The sequence below is a fragment of the Balaenoptera physalus genome, assembly GCF_965194825.1.
Source record: "Balaenoptera physalus genome assembly, chromosome: 10".
Lineage (NCBI taxonomy): Eukaryota > Metazoa > Chordata > Mammalia > Artiodactyla > Balaenopteridae > Balaenoptera > Balaenoptera physalus.
In genome coordinates this window covers 20719253-20739109 of record NC_138889.1, presented here as the reverse complement: position 1 = coordinate 20739109, position 19857 = coordinate 20719253, and the positions used below count along the sequence as shown (strand labels likewise).

The 19857-nt window shown below is 36.1% G+C and overlaps 1 protein-coding gene across 2 annotated transcripts in view; it reads right to left on the bottom strand.

Moving 5' to 3' along the window:
- Positions 1 to 19857, bottom strand: part of DDX10 (DEAD-box helicase 10) — a 247763-nt gene that overhangs the window by 99276 nt on the left and 128630 nt on the right. For both annotated transcript variants that reach the window (XM_082476855.1, XM_082476854.1), the window contains exons 14-15: positions 6638 to 6757; positions 3640 to 3801 (exon numbers count right to left, since the gene is read on the bottom strand). In XM_082476855.1, coding sequence (XP_082332981.1) covers positions 3640 to 3801; positions 6638 to 6757 — 282 coding nt within the window. The remainder of the gene's footprint in view (positions 1 to 3639; positions 3802 to 6637; positions 6758 to 19857) is intronic.

Genomic DNA, 19857 nt, shown 5'->3' with positions numbered 1-19857 from the left:
ACGGGTTCGAGCCCTGGTCCCGGAAGATCCCACATGCCGCGGAGCAGCTGGGCCCGTGAGCCACAATTACTGAGCCTGCGCATCTGGAGCCTGTGCTCCACAACAAGAGAGGCCGCGATGGTGAGAGGCCCGCGCAATGCGATGAGGAGTGGCCCCCGCTTGCCACAACTGGAGAAAGCCCTCGCACAGAAACGAAGACCCAACACAGCCATAAATAAATAAAAATAAATTAAAAAAAAAAAAAAGAATATATTGGGGCTTCCCTGGTGGCACAGTGGTTGAGAATCTGCCTGCCAATGCAGGAGACGCGGGTTCGAGCCCTGGTCTGGGAGGATCCCACATGCCGCGGAGCAACTGGGCCCGTGAGCCACAACTGCTGAGCCTGCGCTCCACAACAAGAGAGGCCGCGATGGTGAGAGGCCCACGCATCGCGATGAAGAGTGGCCCCCGCTTGCCGCAACTAGGGAGGGCCCTCGCACAGAAACGAAGACCCAACACAGCCAAGGATAGATAATAAATAAATAATAAATAAATTTAAAAAAAAAGAATATATTTACTTTTTAAGGTAAAATTTTAGTAACCATTGGAAAAATAAGTGAACAAGAAGGAAGCCTTATCATCAAGCACGGAACCTGACTGGTCAGCAGGGAAAAATGACAAATTAAAATTCCATTTTTCAGACAGGAAAGGATCATTTTATTCTCACATCTTACCTATACACAGAGAGCCAGCGGATCTCTCTGATCACTTGGTATTAACCCCCATTCTCACTCCCTCATTTTTCAGAATAGGAAAGTGCAATCCGAACTGGTGACTGGTGATCCCAAATGGACTAGGTAATGCTAGACTCAGGACTCAAATGCAAGTATTCCAACTTGTTATAGCACAACACTCTTTCCACCAAACATTATGCCAAATGTTAAAACTTGCCATTTGGAAAAGATATTCCATATGCCTTCTAGGTAGAAATCCGGTCCATTGCAGCTTGGTAAATAATTGATTTGAGCACCTGTATTGTGTCTTATGTATGCTATTGTAATAAACATACTAAGTGCTCAAAAACATGAAATTTTCACTAATTTAATACACAAATACTTATATGTGTTTAAATAATAACTTTACTGATGAAAATACCAAGAAACTAATCATATTTGTGCCAGGTAGCATTTACATTAAAGTTGAATAGAGAGAAGACTATTTCGGTTACTTCTTTGTGCTCTTTTTAGGCTACATAATATTTTCAACCTCCAATATAGAAAGTATGCCATGGGCCACCTTGTGTAGTATATACTTATTTTATATAAAACAACAAGCTTTGACTTGTTTTAAAAAGACCTTATACCTATTTTAGTTATAGAGAACTGGTTCAAAACCAGTAGCATGGAAAGCTCTTGTGATTTCTCTCACAATTGTGTCAGCCCCAAACTGCTCTGTTCAACCTTGCTGTGAGACAATCACAGTGATAGTTTTAAAATCATATGCTATGTTTTAACAATGGTACAAAGGAAAGAAAATGATTTACATAAAATCTCAAAAATAAGTGAAAATGAAATAGTATAGAACAATCTACAGTATACTACCTTTCATGTGACAAAGGGAGAAAACAAGAATATGTATTTCTATTTACTAGTCTTTGCATAAAGAAACTATAAGGATACATTAATAATTAATAAAAAGTTACCTCTGGGGTGGAGGGATGAATAAAAATGACAGGTATGGGCAGAAGCAAGACTTCTCAACGTTAACTTTTTTATCCCTCTTGATTTTGGAAAAATGTAAAGATATTATTCATTTCAAAAATTTTAATGTAAAAAAATTGGGGCACAAAAAGCTTCTGTGCAGTGACAGAATGCCCATAGTTAACTATGATTTAACTATAATAATCTTCCTGAGGATAGAGGAACCCATGTATTTTAAATATTCCATCTTCACTGCCTAAGGCAAAGCCTAGCACACAAACACTGTGTAATAAATATACAATAGTCAATTTGAAATTAAGTTCCTAAATTTTTCAGAAAAAATATTCTACAACCTGGATACAGTAGTAACTTCCACACATTGGGAAAAGGGGTGAAAGGGAAGATAAGAAAGGGGAAGCAGGTGGTGGGGGGGGGGGCTTGATTTTATGTAAATTCTCCATATTCCTTTTACTGCTGGCTACAATTTAAAGGTAAAATGCTCTTATGTTGGATACATACTCTAAGAAGACTATAAGCAGAAACATGGCAAGCTGCTGACACTTAAAAAAAATTTTAGTAACAAATTATTAACACCAAATTTCCATTTAAAGTACTGTACTAAAAGCAGCAATACAGGAGATGTTTAGTTCTCTCAATAACATAAATACCCAAAAACTGTAACCAGTATATTTCAGGTTCATTTGTTCTCCATATTTTTGGAACGTTTTTCCCACCATTGGTTTCCATCCTTGAACGCTATCTTCAATATCTACGTTTTCTTATTTATTAAATGCTACTGGGAAGCTGTATCAAATCTTAAAGAAATGAGAATTGCTGCTCTATTAAAAAAAAAGTTTACTGGGTTACTAAATAGTAACAAGGTCAAACAGGAGTCAAAAACTATGAGAACCCTCCTCAGGATACAGTTAATAATGTCCACATCCAAAGGCTTAAAATTTTTTTGGTACAGAACTTAATATTGGGTTGGCCAAAGAGTTTGTTCTGGTTCTTCTGTAACATCTTATGGAAAAACTGGAACGAACTTTTTGGCCAGCCCAACATTATAGCAGTGATTCTTGCATATGATACTGTGTTACCCTGAGATCATTCATTGTCTCAAGGGCATGCTGCAGAAACTTCTTAAAAAATGTAAATCTGCTTTAGTTCATTAACTGATTCATTTATCCAGTGAAATGTCCACTTTTAAGTAGTGTGAAAGGACAGTAATATCATGAGTGACCAGAATGGAGTAACCCTTTCTGTTTCAATGATAATTGAAAACTGCCAAGTTTAAGGCCAATAGGGCATATGCCTAAGTGGAAGCACTCCCTCTCACAAGGTTTCCTTATTTTTTTTCTTAATATAGTAAATTTAATCTAATATCTATTGCCAAGTAATCGCTTATGGAAAGAAATTTAACTATTAAGTCGAAACTGGAAACAACACTTATGTTGCTCAAATGGGTGAAACGTGAAACAAACTGTGCTTCATCCACACCACGGAACACTACTCAGTAACAGAAAGAATGGAGTGTTGAGTGAAAAAACCCAATCTTAAAAGGCTACATACTACACAGTTTCATCTATATAACATTCCTGAAATGACAAAGTTATAGAAATGGAGCACACAGGATCTCTCTCTGTTACTTTTAACTACTACATGTGCAACTACAGTTATCTCCAAATTAAAACTTTATTTGAAAAAAAAAAAATCACTATAATTTGGGTCACCTCAACCAAAAGCAGATTTAGGTGACATTCTCAGAAACTAGTTAATATACAAAGACTCCACCAGCAGAAGGGAAAAGAAGGACTAGAGAAAACAACAAAGTAGCCACAGAAAAATAAGGTTAAAGAAAACAATAAAGTAACTTGGTTACTAAAGAATATCTAATGAACATATACATATATGTAGGACATATTAAATTTCACTCAGTATTAATTCAAGATGGAAAGCTTACCCGATGCTTTGCCTTAATTTTCTTCCTATATTCTTCTTTGTCAAATTTGTCCTCTTCTTGAAGCCTTTCCTTTGCTTTATCTAAGTCGATACCACCAGCATCGTCCTCTTCCTCAGTATCCTTGGAGACAGACTTCTGCACTTGTGGCCACTGCTGAACCAACTGCAGAGAGGAAAAAGGTGAGTATGCGGCAGGAGACAAGGAATAGTAACAGAACACCACTTTCCTTTGCATAATGATACATACTTTCTGCCTTACAACCTACATTTCTTAAACTTTCTAACAAGCTTTATAATAAAAGTGAGCAAGTCACAGAAAAGACTTTCCCAGTCAGGACAAAGTAATGCTGCCATAACTCATGAGAGCAGGATTAAAGGAAATTTTCATTAAATAATTTGGAGGAGAAGGTAGTTGCTTCAACATCATTTCAGTGTTCTTAGTATGCTGTACTCCACCAACTCAGCTCCAAATGACCCGCACAGGGCAGTACCCAGGCTGGCCAGAGTGCAGCCCCGCCACTGCCATGGCACCTTGGTGTACCTCCTGTAACACCTCTCTCACCACACTGGGTTGTTCTACTTTCCTGTAAATTAATCACTAATTTCCTTGAGGGCAGCCATAGGCCTTATTCATGGGTCCTCAGAACCCAACACATTCTCTGGCACACATGAGATGCTCAAAATTGACTGAGGAATCACATATCAGCTGATACCGCACATACAAACTGACATAACTAACTTAAGCGTAAAGGAGAAAGTTAGTTTGGGTTTCACAAGCCTGCTCAGATCTACCCAATTTTACACAAACTTTTTATGTTAGGAACAAGGTGACAAAGAAGTCAGAGCACTGATCTGGGAGTCAGGAGACCTGTCTGAATGTCCTGGCTTTTTCACTAGCCCAGTGCATAATCCTGAATGAATTACTTAATCTCTGGACATCAGTGTCATTACCTGAAAAATAAGGGTTGTCTGACTTAATAATCTTCCAGGCCTAACACAGTAAAACTCTAGACAGTTTAGACAAAAACAATTTTCTTGTTTTGCCTAATAACTGGTTGCCAGGAGGACTTAAGCAGCTGCCACAGTTTCTGGAAGACTGCTAATTAAACGGCAGGCAAATGGAAGTTGCAGGCACACACATCACAGGTATTAGTGCCTCCTCTCACTCCTGTCACCACCACATTCTCCAAGATGAGATTCCGACAGAGTTGCAGCTTGAAGCAACGAACAAGGGTCACAAATGCATGAGCAGCCATGCTAGCAGTCACCGGCACTGAGGAAGCAGTGAAAGGGATGCGCTGTGACAGTAAGAACACCATCTACTGCTCTGACTCTTCACTCCTTTTTCTATCAGAGTGAAAAAAATTCATCCCTCTGTGGGCTGAACAAATGGTAGCATTTCTTTCAGAGTTTTAGATCAGAAGTTTCAGTGCAGCGGCTGCCAGCCACACAGAGCTCCTATCAGCAATAAGTTTACACTGAAACATTTTACAGTTAAGGATTTATACTCAACTTGAAGCTAATGGGTAGAATACGTACAGTTAAATTTAGTAGCACAGTAAGGAACCTCATTATGCTAACAGCACTAATCTTTTACAGTGAGCATCGATGTAATACTACAACTATTTTCTGGTCTAGCCTGTTTCTCAGGTGCTGACCTCTTCTCAGTAATTTCACAAAGATTCGTATTTTCCAATTATATAGGCTTCCTCTGCAACTTCAACACGCTGAATTACATTCTATTTTGTTAGTTTTCGTATGGTTTATACACCATTTTACTCCATATTACTAGTGCAAATTTGGGCTTCTAAAACAAAGCCCTCTTCCCCGAAGTAATGTGCAAATCTTTGTTAACTTCAGAATTAAAAGGAAACACACTCCACTGAATATAGACTGTGCAGGAAGCATTTTTATTAATAATGATGAAATATCTGATGTGATACATTATAGTCAGTATAAAAAGCTCTGTTATTTTACTGGGGTATTAGAACAGACTTTTTCTGAGGGCTTACTATTTGTTAGGCACTATTCTAAGTGCAGAGGACAGAGTACTAAACATAGCCAACAAATACCTTCCCTCATGTAGCTTTTCTCAACACAGTGAAACAGAAATACCTTCCCTCATCCCACTGGAATGGAAGAAATGGACAACCACCAAATAAATACAGAATGTAAAGTCTCATAATAAGTGCTATGAAGAAAAAATAAACATAGGGCAAGGGAAATGAGATCATGGTGGGCATGGGGTGCTGAGTGCTACATCAGAATGAACGGGGAAACCCGTAGGTTGGTGAGAGTGAAACAGAGACAATATTCAGAAGATCCTGCTATGACCACTGACTCTAGCCATCACTCCTTAGGTGAGTCACTTGACATTCTAGATATATTTCCTCTTTTAAAATGAAGATATTATTATCTAATAGAGTGATCTTTCATGAGCAATCTGTGAGTGGTAACCCCTTTCCTACTCTATTGGGATGTATTTACACTAAGACCAGGTAATGGTGAAATGAAAACCAGGCACTTATGTGTCCGAGGTTATTTTAAAGCAGGGAATTCCTTCCCACAGCAGGCCAGTAAGTAAAAAACATGCCAATATGGCATCTAAAATTGAGGAACCACAGAGCAGAGGCTTTCCAGAGTCAAGCAAAAGAAGCTGTGGCCAGTACTTGTGTTACTATCCTTGAGCATGTTCCCATAGAGCATGTTAACAAATGGACCCCAGGACATGAAAGTCTTATCTCTAAAAACAGGATTTGGAAAGTTCAAAACCAACTCTGTTGTTATTACCAGAAGGTATCCCAGCTTACTGTCAGAAAGTCATTCTTGCCTACAGATGCAGAGCTGACCAATTACCTACAGTAACAATGAAAGGAATTGCCCGAGTGCTTTAGAGAAACATTATTTTTCTTATTAAAGAATGGCAAGTCAGCAGGAGAGTCAAACTCTTTCTAATACTTGGAATGTACCTCAGAAATGAAGCATTTACAGAATCTTACCTCTCCTTCATCAGTAAATGTTATTTTCTTATTTACTTTAAAATTTCTCTTCATTACTTTTTTTGCTTCTGCAACCTTGGTCACTTTTTTCTCCACACTGGATTTAGAAGGTTCTTTCTTCTGTGTGAGAATATACAAAAAAACACAGATGATTAGGTAAATTTTATATTTACAATTTTGAATTAACAATTTAACACTGGCAATATACACTTTCCAAAATTGAGCGTGTTTATTGCTCCTTGGCTAATGAGAAGCACCAAAACTGCTGTCCAGAAATAAAATTATTAGACTTATTAACTAATGACCCCCCCCAATGCTAAAGGGGTTTAAGTTTGAATGTGAATGTGAGACGTAAATAACCTTAAATTTCTTCTGTTACTAAAACTGTGCTATCCCGATAATGTTAAAGCATCAGAAACTACATGATAATGTGATAAAATGGACATGTAAGATAAAGCAAGCTATCTTCCAGCTAAAAACAGCACATTTTAAAAATAGCTCTAACTTCCAAGCACACACTTAAAATTTTAGACTAGGAAAATGTTTCCCTGGAAAGCAAAATGACTCCAATACATTGTTTGTGACTCAACAATCTTCCTCCCATTACAGTAGTTCACTATATGAATACTGGAAAACATCCTATGATAACTAAGCTGTGTTCAAAGCTGAGATCGAGTAAGAGTTCTTGAACAGGAAGTTTGTCAACCGAAATAAATCTCTCCCTGTAGTGTACCCTGTGAACACAGGGCACTAATAAGACTTCCTCCCACCCAGTCATTCCTCCTACCCCTCTTTTACCCTGCAAATACCACCAACACAACCACCAGGTTGGAGACTATGTTACTGACTCCTACTGGATCTTCTTGGTTTTATGTCTAGGCTGATTCTTAAGGATCCTGGGTTGGCTGATACTCTGTCACCAACCCTCAGCTTATGATAGAGACAATGCTGATCAAACAGTACAAATCTGAGAGAATCATCATGATGTAAAAATAACAATTAAACAGGAGTAAGTTATCACTTAAATAAAGCACAAAAAATACTGAGGAGCAACAGGAGCAAACTTTCTGGGGGTGATGATAACGGTCTACATCTCGATAGGAGTTAGAGTTACACAGGCTTGTCAAAATTCATCAAATGTTACATTTAAAATTGGTGCATTTCACTGTATATAAATTTCTACCTCAAAGAAGAATCCTGTAAACAATACTGAACTTTTAAGTTAATTACTTAATTAACTTACTCAGAAATGCATTAAATAAAAAAAGGATAATGAATGGATTGATGGGAAATTACATGAGAAAGGAAATATGGCAAAAAGTTAATTATAGAATAGGAGTGATGGATATTTTGGTATCCAAAGTACAGTTTTTCAACTTTTCTGTATGCTTGAAATTTACTGTAATAAAATACAAAAGCCCAGTCCTAGGAACAAGAGAAACGGTCAAAAAAGCAAACACACCAAAAACTGTCAGAATAAAATAATAGTCAGTCAGAAGAATCAATCCTGCAGAGTGAAACCTTGGAGTGATGTGGGTCTACATCTAGAGCTTTAGGGAAATCCATGATACTACTGAAATTATGTAACAAAATTTGGGGGTATTTGCATCTCCACAGTTTTATGATTATCATGGTTTCTAAAAGGGATCTGTGATCTCCCCCTCCCCCCCACAAAAAAAAGGTTAAATGGTTTGTTTGTTTGTTTTAGGGAAGCCACTGAAAGAAGGAACAGAAATGTCAACATGGGTGAGAAGACATGTTTATTGTAATTTCCTAATAGGCTGTGGCTTTGCTCTGATACTCTAGAATTAATCCTCACTCATTCAAATATGCACTGTTATCAAAACACAGGATATCATAGTACATACTGCCCCAGCAGTGAAAGACCCTCAATGAACCTAACTCTAACAATGGGGAAAAAAAACATTAAACATTAACTATTTAATCACAGATGTAGTTAAGTGCTCAGACAAAATACAGAGGATGAATAAATCTTTAATAGGGTGCCTGCCCTAGCTAATCTAGGGTGAGGAGAGGAAGTCAAAGAAAACTTCCTTTTCAGGGACAGATGTTTGAATGGAGTAGCAAACACCCAAACACTGCTGCATTACTGACACACTGGAGATGAACAAATACCTTCTGTGTGTCCACTGATGGTGTATTTCACATATGACTTATAAGAAAGCTTTAGTTCAATGTCATTCTTTTGAATATTAATTTTAGCAGGTAACACATGCTTATTTATTCTGTAAAGGATATTCAGTTAAAAAGCTGCATTTATGGGCTTCCCTGGTGGCGCAGTGGTTGAGAATCTGCCTGCCAATGCAGGGGACATGGGTTCGAGCCCTGGTCTGGGAAGATCCCACATGCCGTGGAGCAGCTAGGCCTGTGAGCCACAACTACTGAGTCTGGGCGTATGAAGCCTGTGCTCCGCAACATGAGAAGCTGCGATAGTGAGAGGCTCGCGCACCGCGATGAAGAGTGGCCCCCGCTTGCCGCAACTAGAGAAAGCCCTCGCACAGAAACGAAGACCCAACACAGCCAAAAATAAATAAATAAAAATAAAGAATTATTCTAAAAACAAACAAAAAAAAAGCTGCATTTATGTCCTCTTTGGCTATCTCAGTTTATGCCCCAAGAAGCAAGCACTGCTACTAGCTTTTTCTCTACCCTTCCAGAGACATTCTACCCCCATTCAGGTACATAGGAAGAGCAACAAGTTACTAAAAGAGCCCTCCCTGCAATGAACAGTCTTGTATTTACACCTTCATATACATGTATATTTATCTATCTAGGACACATTTCTAAAACTTAAAGCACATGGTCAAAGAGTATGTGTATTTAAATTTTGAAAGATATTTCCAGAGAAGTTACACAAATTTATAACCCAATCAAAAATCTGAGAGTAACTGCTTCTCCTTATCTATTCAAACAAAGTATTGGTTTGGCCAAAAAGTTCTGTAAGATCTTAGGGAAAAATCCAAACAAACTTTTTGGCCAACCCAATATAATATTAGGCTTTATGTTTACCAGTCAACTAGGTGAAAAAATAGTATCTCAGGGAAGTTTTAATTTGCATTTGTATTTTAAACATAGCGGAACATCTCTGCAAAGGCATTTATTTTTCAGTGCACTGTATATATTCTTTGCCAGCATTTTTAATGAATTCCTGGAATTTCATTTATTAATTTGTGAAATTTCTTCATTGGTTAAAGATGCTTCAATATTTTCTCTCACTTCATCACTTATGTTTATATGTCTGCCATATAGGGTAATATTCTTTTGTTTTGCTTTGTTTTTGGCTTTTGTCAGGCATATATTTTTAATTTTTATAAAATTAATTTTTTTAAATAATAAAATTTTCTGGGTTTTCTAGGTTTGTGTCATACTTAATACTTTTCCAACTAAAAGACTTTTTAAAAATGAATTTAACTTCTTAAAATGCAGGTCTTACTTTTCTTAAAAGTTTCAACACTGGCTCTTGAACAAGGGGGAAAGTACTCATTAATACTTTACATTTCCACACATTGTCACAAAAAAATATAAATTATACCTATTGCTAGGCAAGAGTTATATTTTGACTATAAGCCTTTATATTATTGGTACAAGAATGAAATTTGCAGCAGTCAGAAAGTATAATGAAAGATTTCCTGACAAGACATAAAACATCAAAATGCAATTTTCATTTCTATTTGCACTTCTTCCACAACATGTATGCTATACTTTAAAATAAAAAGCCAAGAGGGAAAATGTCATGAAATACAAAGCTGATAAAGCATCAAGTCATTCTCGACAGTGATAGCTGTAGCAGGTTGCCATGAATAACTTGGAAGATAAAAGAACGAGAACAGTTACAAACACAATAATAGTTCCTATCAAAAGGGCCACGTTAGTAAATATTGGCTACAAGAAGATTCAAAATACAATCAATGAAAAAAAACCTACCTTAGTATAAACATTACTAGATATCATAGAGGATAAAATAAAAGTATTATTGCAAAACAATGAAAAACAAAACCATAAGGAGATGAAAGTTAAAATTAAAGGGAAAGATACTCCAAAGAAATCAGATTTTTATCTTTCCCTGAAGTAGCTCCATGTGTGTCACTGAATAATTAATAGTTTATAATAGAAATTGTATCTAAAAGTGAAGAAAACCAACAAAATAAAGAACTATCAATCCTGGTGGGAACCTTAGAGGATACCTATTATGCCCTCATGCTAAAGATAAGGGCCTTTTGTAACATTTATAAACACTATTGCCCCAAAGTCCAAATGTACTTAACTTCAGATATTTCTGCTGCCTAAATAACCAAACCCTACTAGAACTTGTTTATTACTTTTTTCTAAAAAAAGCATAACTGCCTGCCACGTAAACTTAATCCTTAATCATTCTATATTTGCTGAACTACAATGATTCACAAATTTTAATTTTACAGTATAAAATAAGGATGTACTATTTGACAATCTATTTTAAAGCTATTGAAACTTCTCTGATGATGAGTGATGTTGAGCACATTTTCATGTACTTACTGCCTATTTGTATATCCTCTTTGGAAAAAAGTCTATTCAGGTTGTTTGCCCATTTTAAAATATGATTATTTGGTTTTTTGTTTTTAAGTTGTGTGAGTTCCTTATATATCTAAGATATTAACCCTTTATCAGATACATCATCTGTAGATACTTTCTCCCATTCTATAGATTGCCTTTTTAACTTGTTTCCTTTGCTGTGTAGAGCTTTTTAGTTTGATGTAGTCCCTTTGCTTATTTCAGCTTTTGTTGCCTATGCTTTTGGCATCTTAACCAAAAGATCATTGCTAAGAATATTCTATTCAAATTACAAGACCCCAACCCTACCTCCTTTCTGATGAGAATCATAGCTGTTATAGAATTTATTTGTATGAGATACTTGTCTCATTACTTGATATTGACACTTCATAAATTATATCTAAAAGATTGCCTAAATGACCCATTCTACAAATCCTTCCAAATTTTTAAATTTTATAAATAATGTGTGTTTATTCTAAACACAAAATCATACAGATGAGAGCCTACATAGCCCAACAAAGTTCCTCATTTACTTTAAGGTTAGATCAGTCCTTGTATATTAAGGAGCTAGCTTAATATACAATAAGTCCATCTTATATTAAGAAGCAAACCATAAGTAAATGTTAATCTTTCTCTTTCTCTATTCTGTATGGTCAATAAGGCCATGCACTACTAATTTCACTGTAGTCTGTGAACTGCAATTTCAATGTATAAAGTAATGAGAATGGTTACTGAGCACTACAATACATTAAGCAGCAATGACAAAATATTTATTATGAAATATTTGTGATTCTTTTTTTAAAAAAGATATATACTAAACTCAAACTGGCCTTGGTACCTAGTTAGTTAAGCCAATTTTGACAGGCCATTTTAAGACATTTAAGAGATGTTGATGCCAACCTCCCAAACTCCCAAGACAAGGCAATCACTGCTACTGGTGGTAATAAACTAAGTTAAAAGACTTGGGGCAGCACTTATGAAACTACTAGAAACAATATGACACTAAGGTATACTCTCTTGGGGAAAGCAACTAAGCTGTCTACTTCTCTACCACCTTCCACGGTTCCAGTGTCTGCCATTTTTCTAAATTGGTTAACACTAGTAAATCACAAGACATGAATGGGATGTATCTTAACTGAGAGAGAAATAATAAACATCACTACCACGTCCAGTCCAAGCCATGTTCACAACTACACACACATCAAGTTTCCAAGCTCTGCCTTCTGTTGTATACAAAAGTTAGCTAAGCAAAAAGTACCAAATGAAAGGTCAAAGGCCAGCCTACATGTACACATGTCAACAAAATGTGCTTGGATTATGTCCAGTCATTTAAAATTGGATATTCTTAAAAATACACCATTTATAAAATAGTGGTATGCAAAGCCATATAATGGTGATTTTTAAATACTGGCATTATTAAATACAGAACCTGGAAGGATGAAAAGGCCAAGATCACCTAGAAAAATAACACTGCATGCACCTATATATGTAGAAGTTAAGAGGTTTTCAAGATCACACAACAATACCAGCAAGGTTAGGGCTGGAACTCTAAGTCCTGGGGTAGAGGGGTGGGCAAAATAAAGGGAACTAAGAGGTAAGAACTTCCAGCTATAAGATACATAAGTTGCAGGATGTAATGTACAGCATAGGGAATATAGCCAATAATACTGTAATAACTTTTTTTTTTTAATTTTGACAGATGGTAACCAGACTTACTGTGGTGACCACTTCGTGATATATAAAAATACTGAATCACTATGTTGTACACCTGACACTAATATAATATTGTAAATCAATTATACTTAAAAACAACAAAAATAAAACCTATATTGATCACCAAAAAAAAAACCCCAAAACCTAGTTTGTGGTCTTATCTTAATACCACGTATAACTAATAAAATATCTTAGAAACATCTCAGAGACCACACTTTCCTCTGAGAATCATAATTTTCCTAAACAATATTCAAAAGCTCCATAAAATGGAAATCAAAAGCTGGTCAACAACAAACAGTTTTCCTTAAAACGCAAAGAATTTCTCAAGGAATGCATTTTAAAAGTGTTTTTCTTTTTTTTTTTTTTAATGGCAGGACCAGATATACGACTAAATCTGACCTCTATTTTTTTTAAATCTCTCAAAAGCATAACATCTAGAAAAAAGTATTCTGCCTCTCAATGTGCTTTTTTTTCCCGGTAAATTGCATGCCGAGCATGCAGTGATTAATATAATTTCCATCTGCCCTCTTTAGCACTTAAACATTTTTAAAAGTTTGACAGTGACTGAAAGGTGTTGACAGATTCTTGCTCATTTGTTTATTTTTCTCCTACCTTAGAATGAGTCCCTGTTATTTCATTAGTAAATCTGTAACACTAAAATGTAATATTCTGGACTACCACTTACTAAAAACTACTGTAAACCACACTTCCCAAAGAAGTAAAATGAAATTTTTGCTAAGCTCCAAACTCCTTATGCTACACAGCCAAGCAACACTTTTTATTTTTTTAAATCACTCTTCTTCCTACTGTCCCATCCACAGCCTAGAAAATGTAGGAGCTATCAATATGCTTGATGCACAGCAAAGGAAACCATAAACAAAATGAAAAGACAACCTACGGACTGGCAGAAAGTATGTGCAAACAATGCAACTGACAAGGGCTTAATTTCCAAAATATACAAACAGTTCATACAACTCAATAACAAAAACACAAACAACCCAATCAGAAAAGTGGACATAAGACCTAAACAGACATTTCTCCAAAGAAAACATACAGATGGCCAAACGGCACATGAAAAGATGCTCAACATTGCTAATTATCAGAGAAATGCAAATCAAAACTACAATGAGACATTCAACCTTACACTGGTCAGAATGGCCATCATCAAAAAGTCTACAAATAATAAATGCTGGAGAGGGTGTGGAGAAGTGGGAACCCTCCTACACTGTTGGTGGGAATGTAAATTGGTGCAGCCACTATGGAGCATAGTATGAAGGCTCCTTAAAAAACTAAAATAGAGTTACCATATGATCCAGCAATCTCACTCCTGGGCATATATCCGGAGAAAAACATAAATTGAAAAGATACATGCACTGCAATGTTCATTGCAGCACTACATACAATAGCCAAGACATGGAAGCAACCTAAATGTCCATTAACGGATGAACAGATAAAGAAGACGTTGTGTGTGTGTGTATGGATATATGTATATATATATATATATATATATATACACATATCCATACACACACACACACATATATATACACACAATGGAATACTACTCAGCCATAGAAAAGAATGAAATAATGCCATTTGCAGCAACATGGATAAACCTAAAGATTATCATACTAAGTGAAGTCAGTCAGAGAAAGACAAGTATCACTTATATGTGGAATCTAAAAAAAAAAAAAGATACAAATGAACTTATTTATAAAACAGAAATAGACTCACAGACATAGAAAACAATCTTATGGTTACCAAAGGGGAAGGGGGGGCATAAATTAGGAGTTTGGGATTAGCAGATATAAACTACTATAAATAAAATATATAAACAATAAGGTCCTACTGTATAGCACAAAGAACTGTATTCAATATCTCATAATAAACCATAACAGAAAACAATATGAAAAAGAATATATATATATACACACGCATATGTATAACTGAATCACTTTGCTGTACACCAGAAACTAACACAACATCGTAAATTAACTATACTTCAATTTTTTAAAAAATGCTTGAAATTCTCCCACAAAAGGAAAGTTTAAGATTCAACACTGGCTGTCTTTTGAGACCTTTTCTCACTTTCTTCCTTCGGTCTTCTGGTGATTATCTTTCATGGTTTTTCTTATACTCTACTTCTATTTTTAAGAAATTCTGCTACTTCTATTTTATTCCTCTTAGACACCACACCAAACTCCCTGAGGATATGGACTTTGTCTTACTCGTTGTTCAATTCCTAGAGTAAGTGCCTAACGCTGTGCCTGGACAAACTAATAATTATTTGTGAAGCTGAGCTGAGACTGGTCAAATCAAGACCAATTTTTGTTGGGAGCAACATTCATTCAAAGACTCTGAAATGCATTCTTCTGTTACCTATTCTGACATCAACTTACTTAAATAGCATAAAAATAAACAAACATATAATATTTCACATTTGACACTTATTAGTTGAGAAAATGGATTCACTGACTCTGGACAATAAAGTATGATGCAAGAAGTAGAACTGTCTGTAAATGCAGTCAGGAGTCACTCTGGGTGCCTAGTCAGTGAGCTGGAATCACTCCTTCATCCCCTCCTCCCAGCAGGAGAGGCTGTGTGACCTCACTCAGCTTTAGACAAAGCCAGAGCTTCTTCCCTTAGCAGGGCAAACCCAACTTCCCATGGGCCCCAGGTCTCCACATGCTGGACAGATGAATTTCTTAGATGACTGCAGGCATCCACACTATTCTGTCTGATTCCCAAGTAGTCTGTGTGACAATTCACATATGAGGTTGATCTACCAGGTATTCTAATACGTAAGAGAGAATAATATATAGGACAGGATACCTTCACTAGAATAAATACCTATGCTTTATATTGAGCAGACTGTCAAACCTCTGGCATCCCTCTTTGTGGAATAATAAAAGGATGGGAAACCCATGCCTTACCTTCCTTCTTGCTGATCCTGGCTTTTCCCCATAAAATGTCACCTGTTCCCAATAAAGCCTATTCCTTAATCCATGCCATGATGTTGTGAAACTTGTCCTAAGCTCTGATGCATGACAAGTGCCAATCCAGATGGACTTACCAGCAGATCAGAAGGTGACTAAACTTTTCTTTGAGAAGTTTATAGAACAGTAAGTAGCTAATTAGAGATGCCATCTGCCAGGTACCATGCTAGATGTTTTACATTTCATCTACTCCTCACAACTTCCCTTTTGAGGTATTTTCTGCATCTTACAGGTGATGAAACTGACAGTAAAATAAGTTTAACAATTATCCTGCTATAAAAGAGATAGAGGGAGTTGTAAACACAGACCCATCAAACTCAAATTTTATAATCTCAAACACTGAAGCTCATGCTCTTCTAAGGACTCCACAATGTCACTGACTAAAAAAACTTTAGAAACATTGTTTGTAGGAACCTTTAGTCTACTTTCCAAATGCTGGAGCCCATAACCTCTCTCAGAGATTGAAATACTATTTCTACTTGAACAAATCCTTTGATAGCGAATTCACTAAATAAAGAAAACGTGTGTTGCACTGGGCACCTATTGCTATCTTTCCTATGTATTTTTAAAAGAATAAATTACATTAATAGAAAACAGCAAGGAAAATTACTCTTTTTACTAAAAAATTAATGTAGTTTCCAAACCACATAAGCAATTAATATTGGTCAAAATCACAATCTAAATGCTTTTTTCAAAGTTCCACTGTTACCCTTTAGAGGCCTCTTCTGGTAATGAAAACAAAGACAAATTGAATTTTCTTATGTCAATCTAGGAAAAAGAAAATACTAATTACAGACAGAGGTGAAATAAAGTTGGGGGGTGGTAGAGAGCTAATAAGAGTTCTGTGACAAGACTCAGGGAAGACTGGGGACAAAAGAGACAACATGTATGGAACAATATAGACAAGAAAAAGGACATCTGTGCAGAGTCAAGACAGTTACAGTAATAAAAGGAGACAACCTGAAAACAAAATCACAAGAAAGGAAGAAACAAGGGAAAGGAAAAGCTCTAAGAAAACAAATTCCTCTCACGATTAGTGATGTGTTGCAAAAACACTGCACCATACAGCCAATTCACTTTTTTCCCCTAACAGACACCTAACCAAACTATCAACTCTAAATAGGGAAAACATACTGACAGGATGCATAACTGTCTTCCATCTCCCAAATATTCTCTTCCTTACACCAAAAGAATGCCTGAGATATAAGAATAGAGGTGGTAAGTTCAAAAGAAAAGAGTATATTAAAACATGAAATGAATCTTTAGAACTCAGTGTGGTTATTTCCAAGTTAGTAGGCTACCACTGACCAACACTATTTATAACATATCCTAAACCGGTTCTTCTCCAAAAACTTGAATTATTTAAATCATACAATAATTTGAAGGATTTGGTTGAATCATTAATAACTCAGTGACGATCCTAATAAAAGATTTACCTAAAACTAATTTCAAATACATTCGATTTCAATCTAATCAAGTAAACAGGCTGAACTGATGGGAATTTTCTCTATTAAAATGCAATTAATTCTCCACTTATGTATTAAGATCTCTGGAGTCAGCATATTATGAAGCTCACTAATAATTTGCTTCATTAGTTCTGAATCTAAGATGCTAGATGTCAAAACTTCCTAATAAAGACCACAAACTATCACAGAGTAACTTGATCAAAATAGTACTATTATCAGCTATTTATTTGAGCACCTACACTAAGCCTCGTTCAACTGAAGGCATAGCATCTGGATAATTTTTAACTTGCTTTGGAATGGACTAACCATTTTAAGAACAGTAAGTTGTAATTCACTGCTTCGTCAGAAATCAGCTGCTATACCTTGACAATCATGTTAAAGTAAGCTCCACCTTACTCAGAGAAGCATGCATGCATTTTTTTTTGGCGGAGGAAGGCACAGAGGGAGGGAGCAAATATGAATGTGTATGAGTATCTTATCAGTGTCTAGAGAGTTGCTTTCCCTGAACTTACCCTGGCATCATCTCTCCAGTTACTTAAGATAGGTATTGAAAATTGCCATAAAAAATTTATTACTTTATGTACTGTAGAACAGTTGTTGAATTGCAAGGAAAAGCTGTGTTTCTCTAAAGTAGAAGAATGTTTTCTCCATATGGAAAAAGTGTTCTTCTTTTCATTTTGGCACTTAAGACCTCAGAGCCAAATTCCTGATCCATATTAAGAACCAGGTAAAACCTGGCATGACCTGCATATTTAATTTCCCACCAGTCATTTCTATTCTATCTATATTTTGCATGCCTGATGTTTTCTACTTTATTACATTTAGAAGTATTTTTTAAGCCACTTCAAATTCTTTGTGGGATTAGGAGGGATAAAATATAATTAAAAGGAATAAAGGAAGCTCAGTTATTTATACATCAAACACTGACTAAGTACCTACTATATCCCAAGTCCTATCCTAGGCACTTAGGATATAGTGAAGCTTGGATTCTAGTCGGAAAACACAGACACACACACATACACACAAACACACACAGACACACACACACACACAAATATATCAAGGAGCTTTACGAGCTAGAAACAAAGGCAGAGTAAGGGGCTAGAAGTAGAATGGAGAAATTTCAGACAGAGAAGGCCTCTCTGAAGAGGGGACACCTGAGCAAATGTCATAAGGATGTGAAAGAGGAAGTCGTCAGTAATCTATGTAAGCTTTGCAGGTAGAGGAAACAATAAGTGCTGAAGGCCCACAAGCGGAAATGAGTTTATTATTTTCAAGAAGCAAAAAATTCCTAGTAACCAGACAAGAGTGAGCAAGATGGAGGGTGATAAGAGAGGTAATCAGAGACAAAGGAAGATTTCTGATTAGGCAAGGCCTTGTAGGACACTATAAGGAGTCTGATTTTACCCTGAATATGACAGAATGAATACAAGTTTTGAGCAAGAAAGAGGACATGATCTAGTTTACTCTTTTTTTATCCACCCTCCCCACCCCGTTGTGAAGACACTAAATTGTATAGAAGCAAGGGGGGACAAAGAAAAAACAAGAAAACCAATTAGAAAATTAATCTATCAGTCTACATGCAAGATCATAGATGGTTTGAATCAGAGTAGCAAGTGAAGAACACGGTCGAGTCTGGATATATTTTGAAGGAAGAGTAACAACACTTGCCAGAAGAGTAGATGTGGGAGGTGAAAGAGGATTCAGGGATAACTCCTAGGTTCTTAGACTGAGTGACTGAGTGACTGGTGTTAAATATCCAAAAGATATTAAACACCTAGTTAAAAGGAGTTTAAGTGAAGCAGAAGAGGTTCAGGACATGTATTTGGATTCATCGACAAATCCAACGTCTAGGTTTGCCTAGGGAATGTATTTAGGTGGAGACTAGTTTAAGGCAGAGTCTTGGGGCACTCCCTCATTTAAAGATGGGGGAACCAGCAGAGAAAACCAAATAAACTAAGCAAATAAATAGAATTAAATTTTTGTAATTTTAAAGTGGAAAGTAACAAGCTTACTCCTTTTGACCTTATCTTCATGCTATAATGGAGGGAATGACAAATCAGTTCACTACCATTCAGATTCAAATTAATAAGGAAAAGGAATAAAGCTAACTAAGCCCAAAGAAATCTCATTATTTAAAGAGTTGTTTGATTGATGGTCCCAATTTTACAACCATTAAAGCAATTAATAAGCCCATTTTACAGAAGGACATCCAGGTCTTCTGAACATCCTAAAAACATTTTATGTCTGTCTCCCAGGGAGCTTTTGGATCATTAATAGTACTCATTTTTTTTTTAAATCTAGTTCATCCGAAAACAATGGTAAGCTTCCATCTTACTTACCTTGTCCACTATTTTATTTTAAACTACCTCCCAGAATCATGCTAAGGGAAACTCATATAAATTTATCTAATGATTAATTGAGAGCTTCCTAATGTCAAATTAGATTTTGCCTCCCAAATCTAGTAGGGTGGACAGAGTATGGAAAGGTAACATGT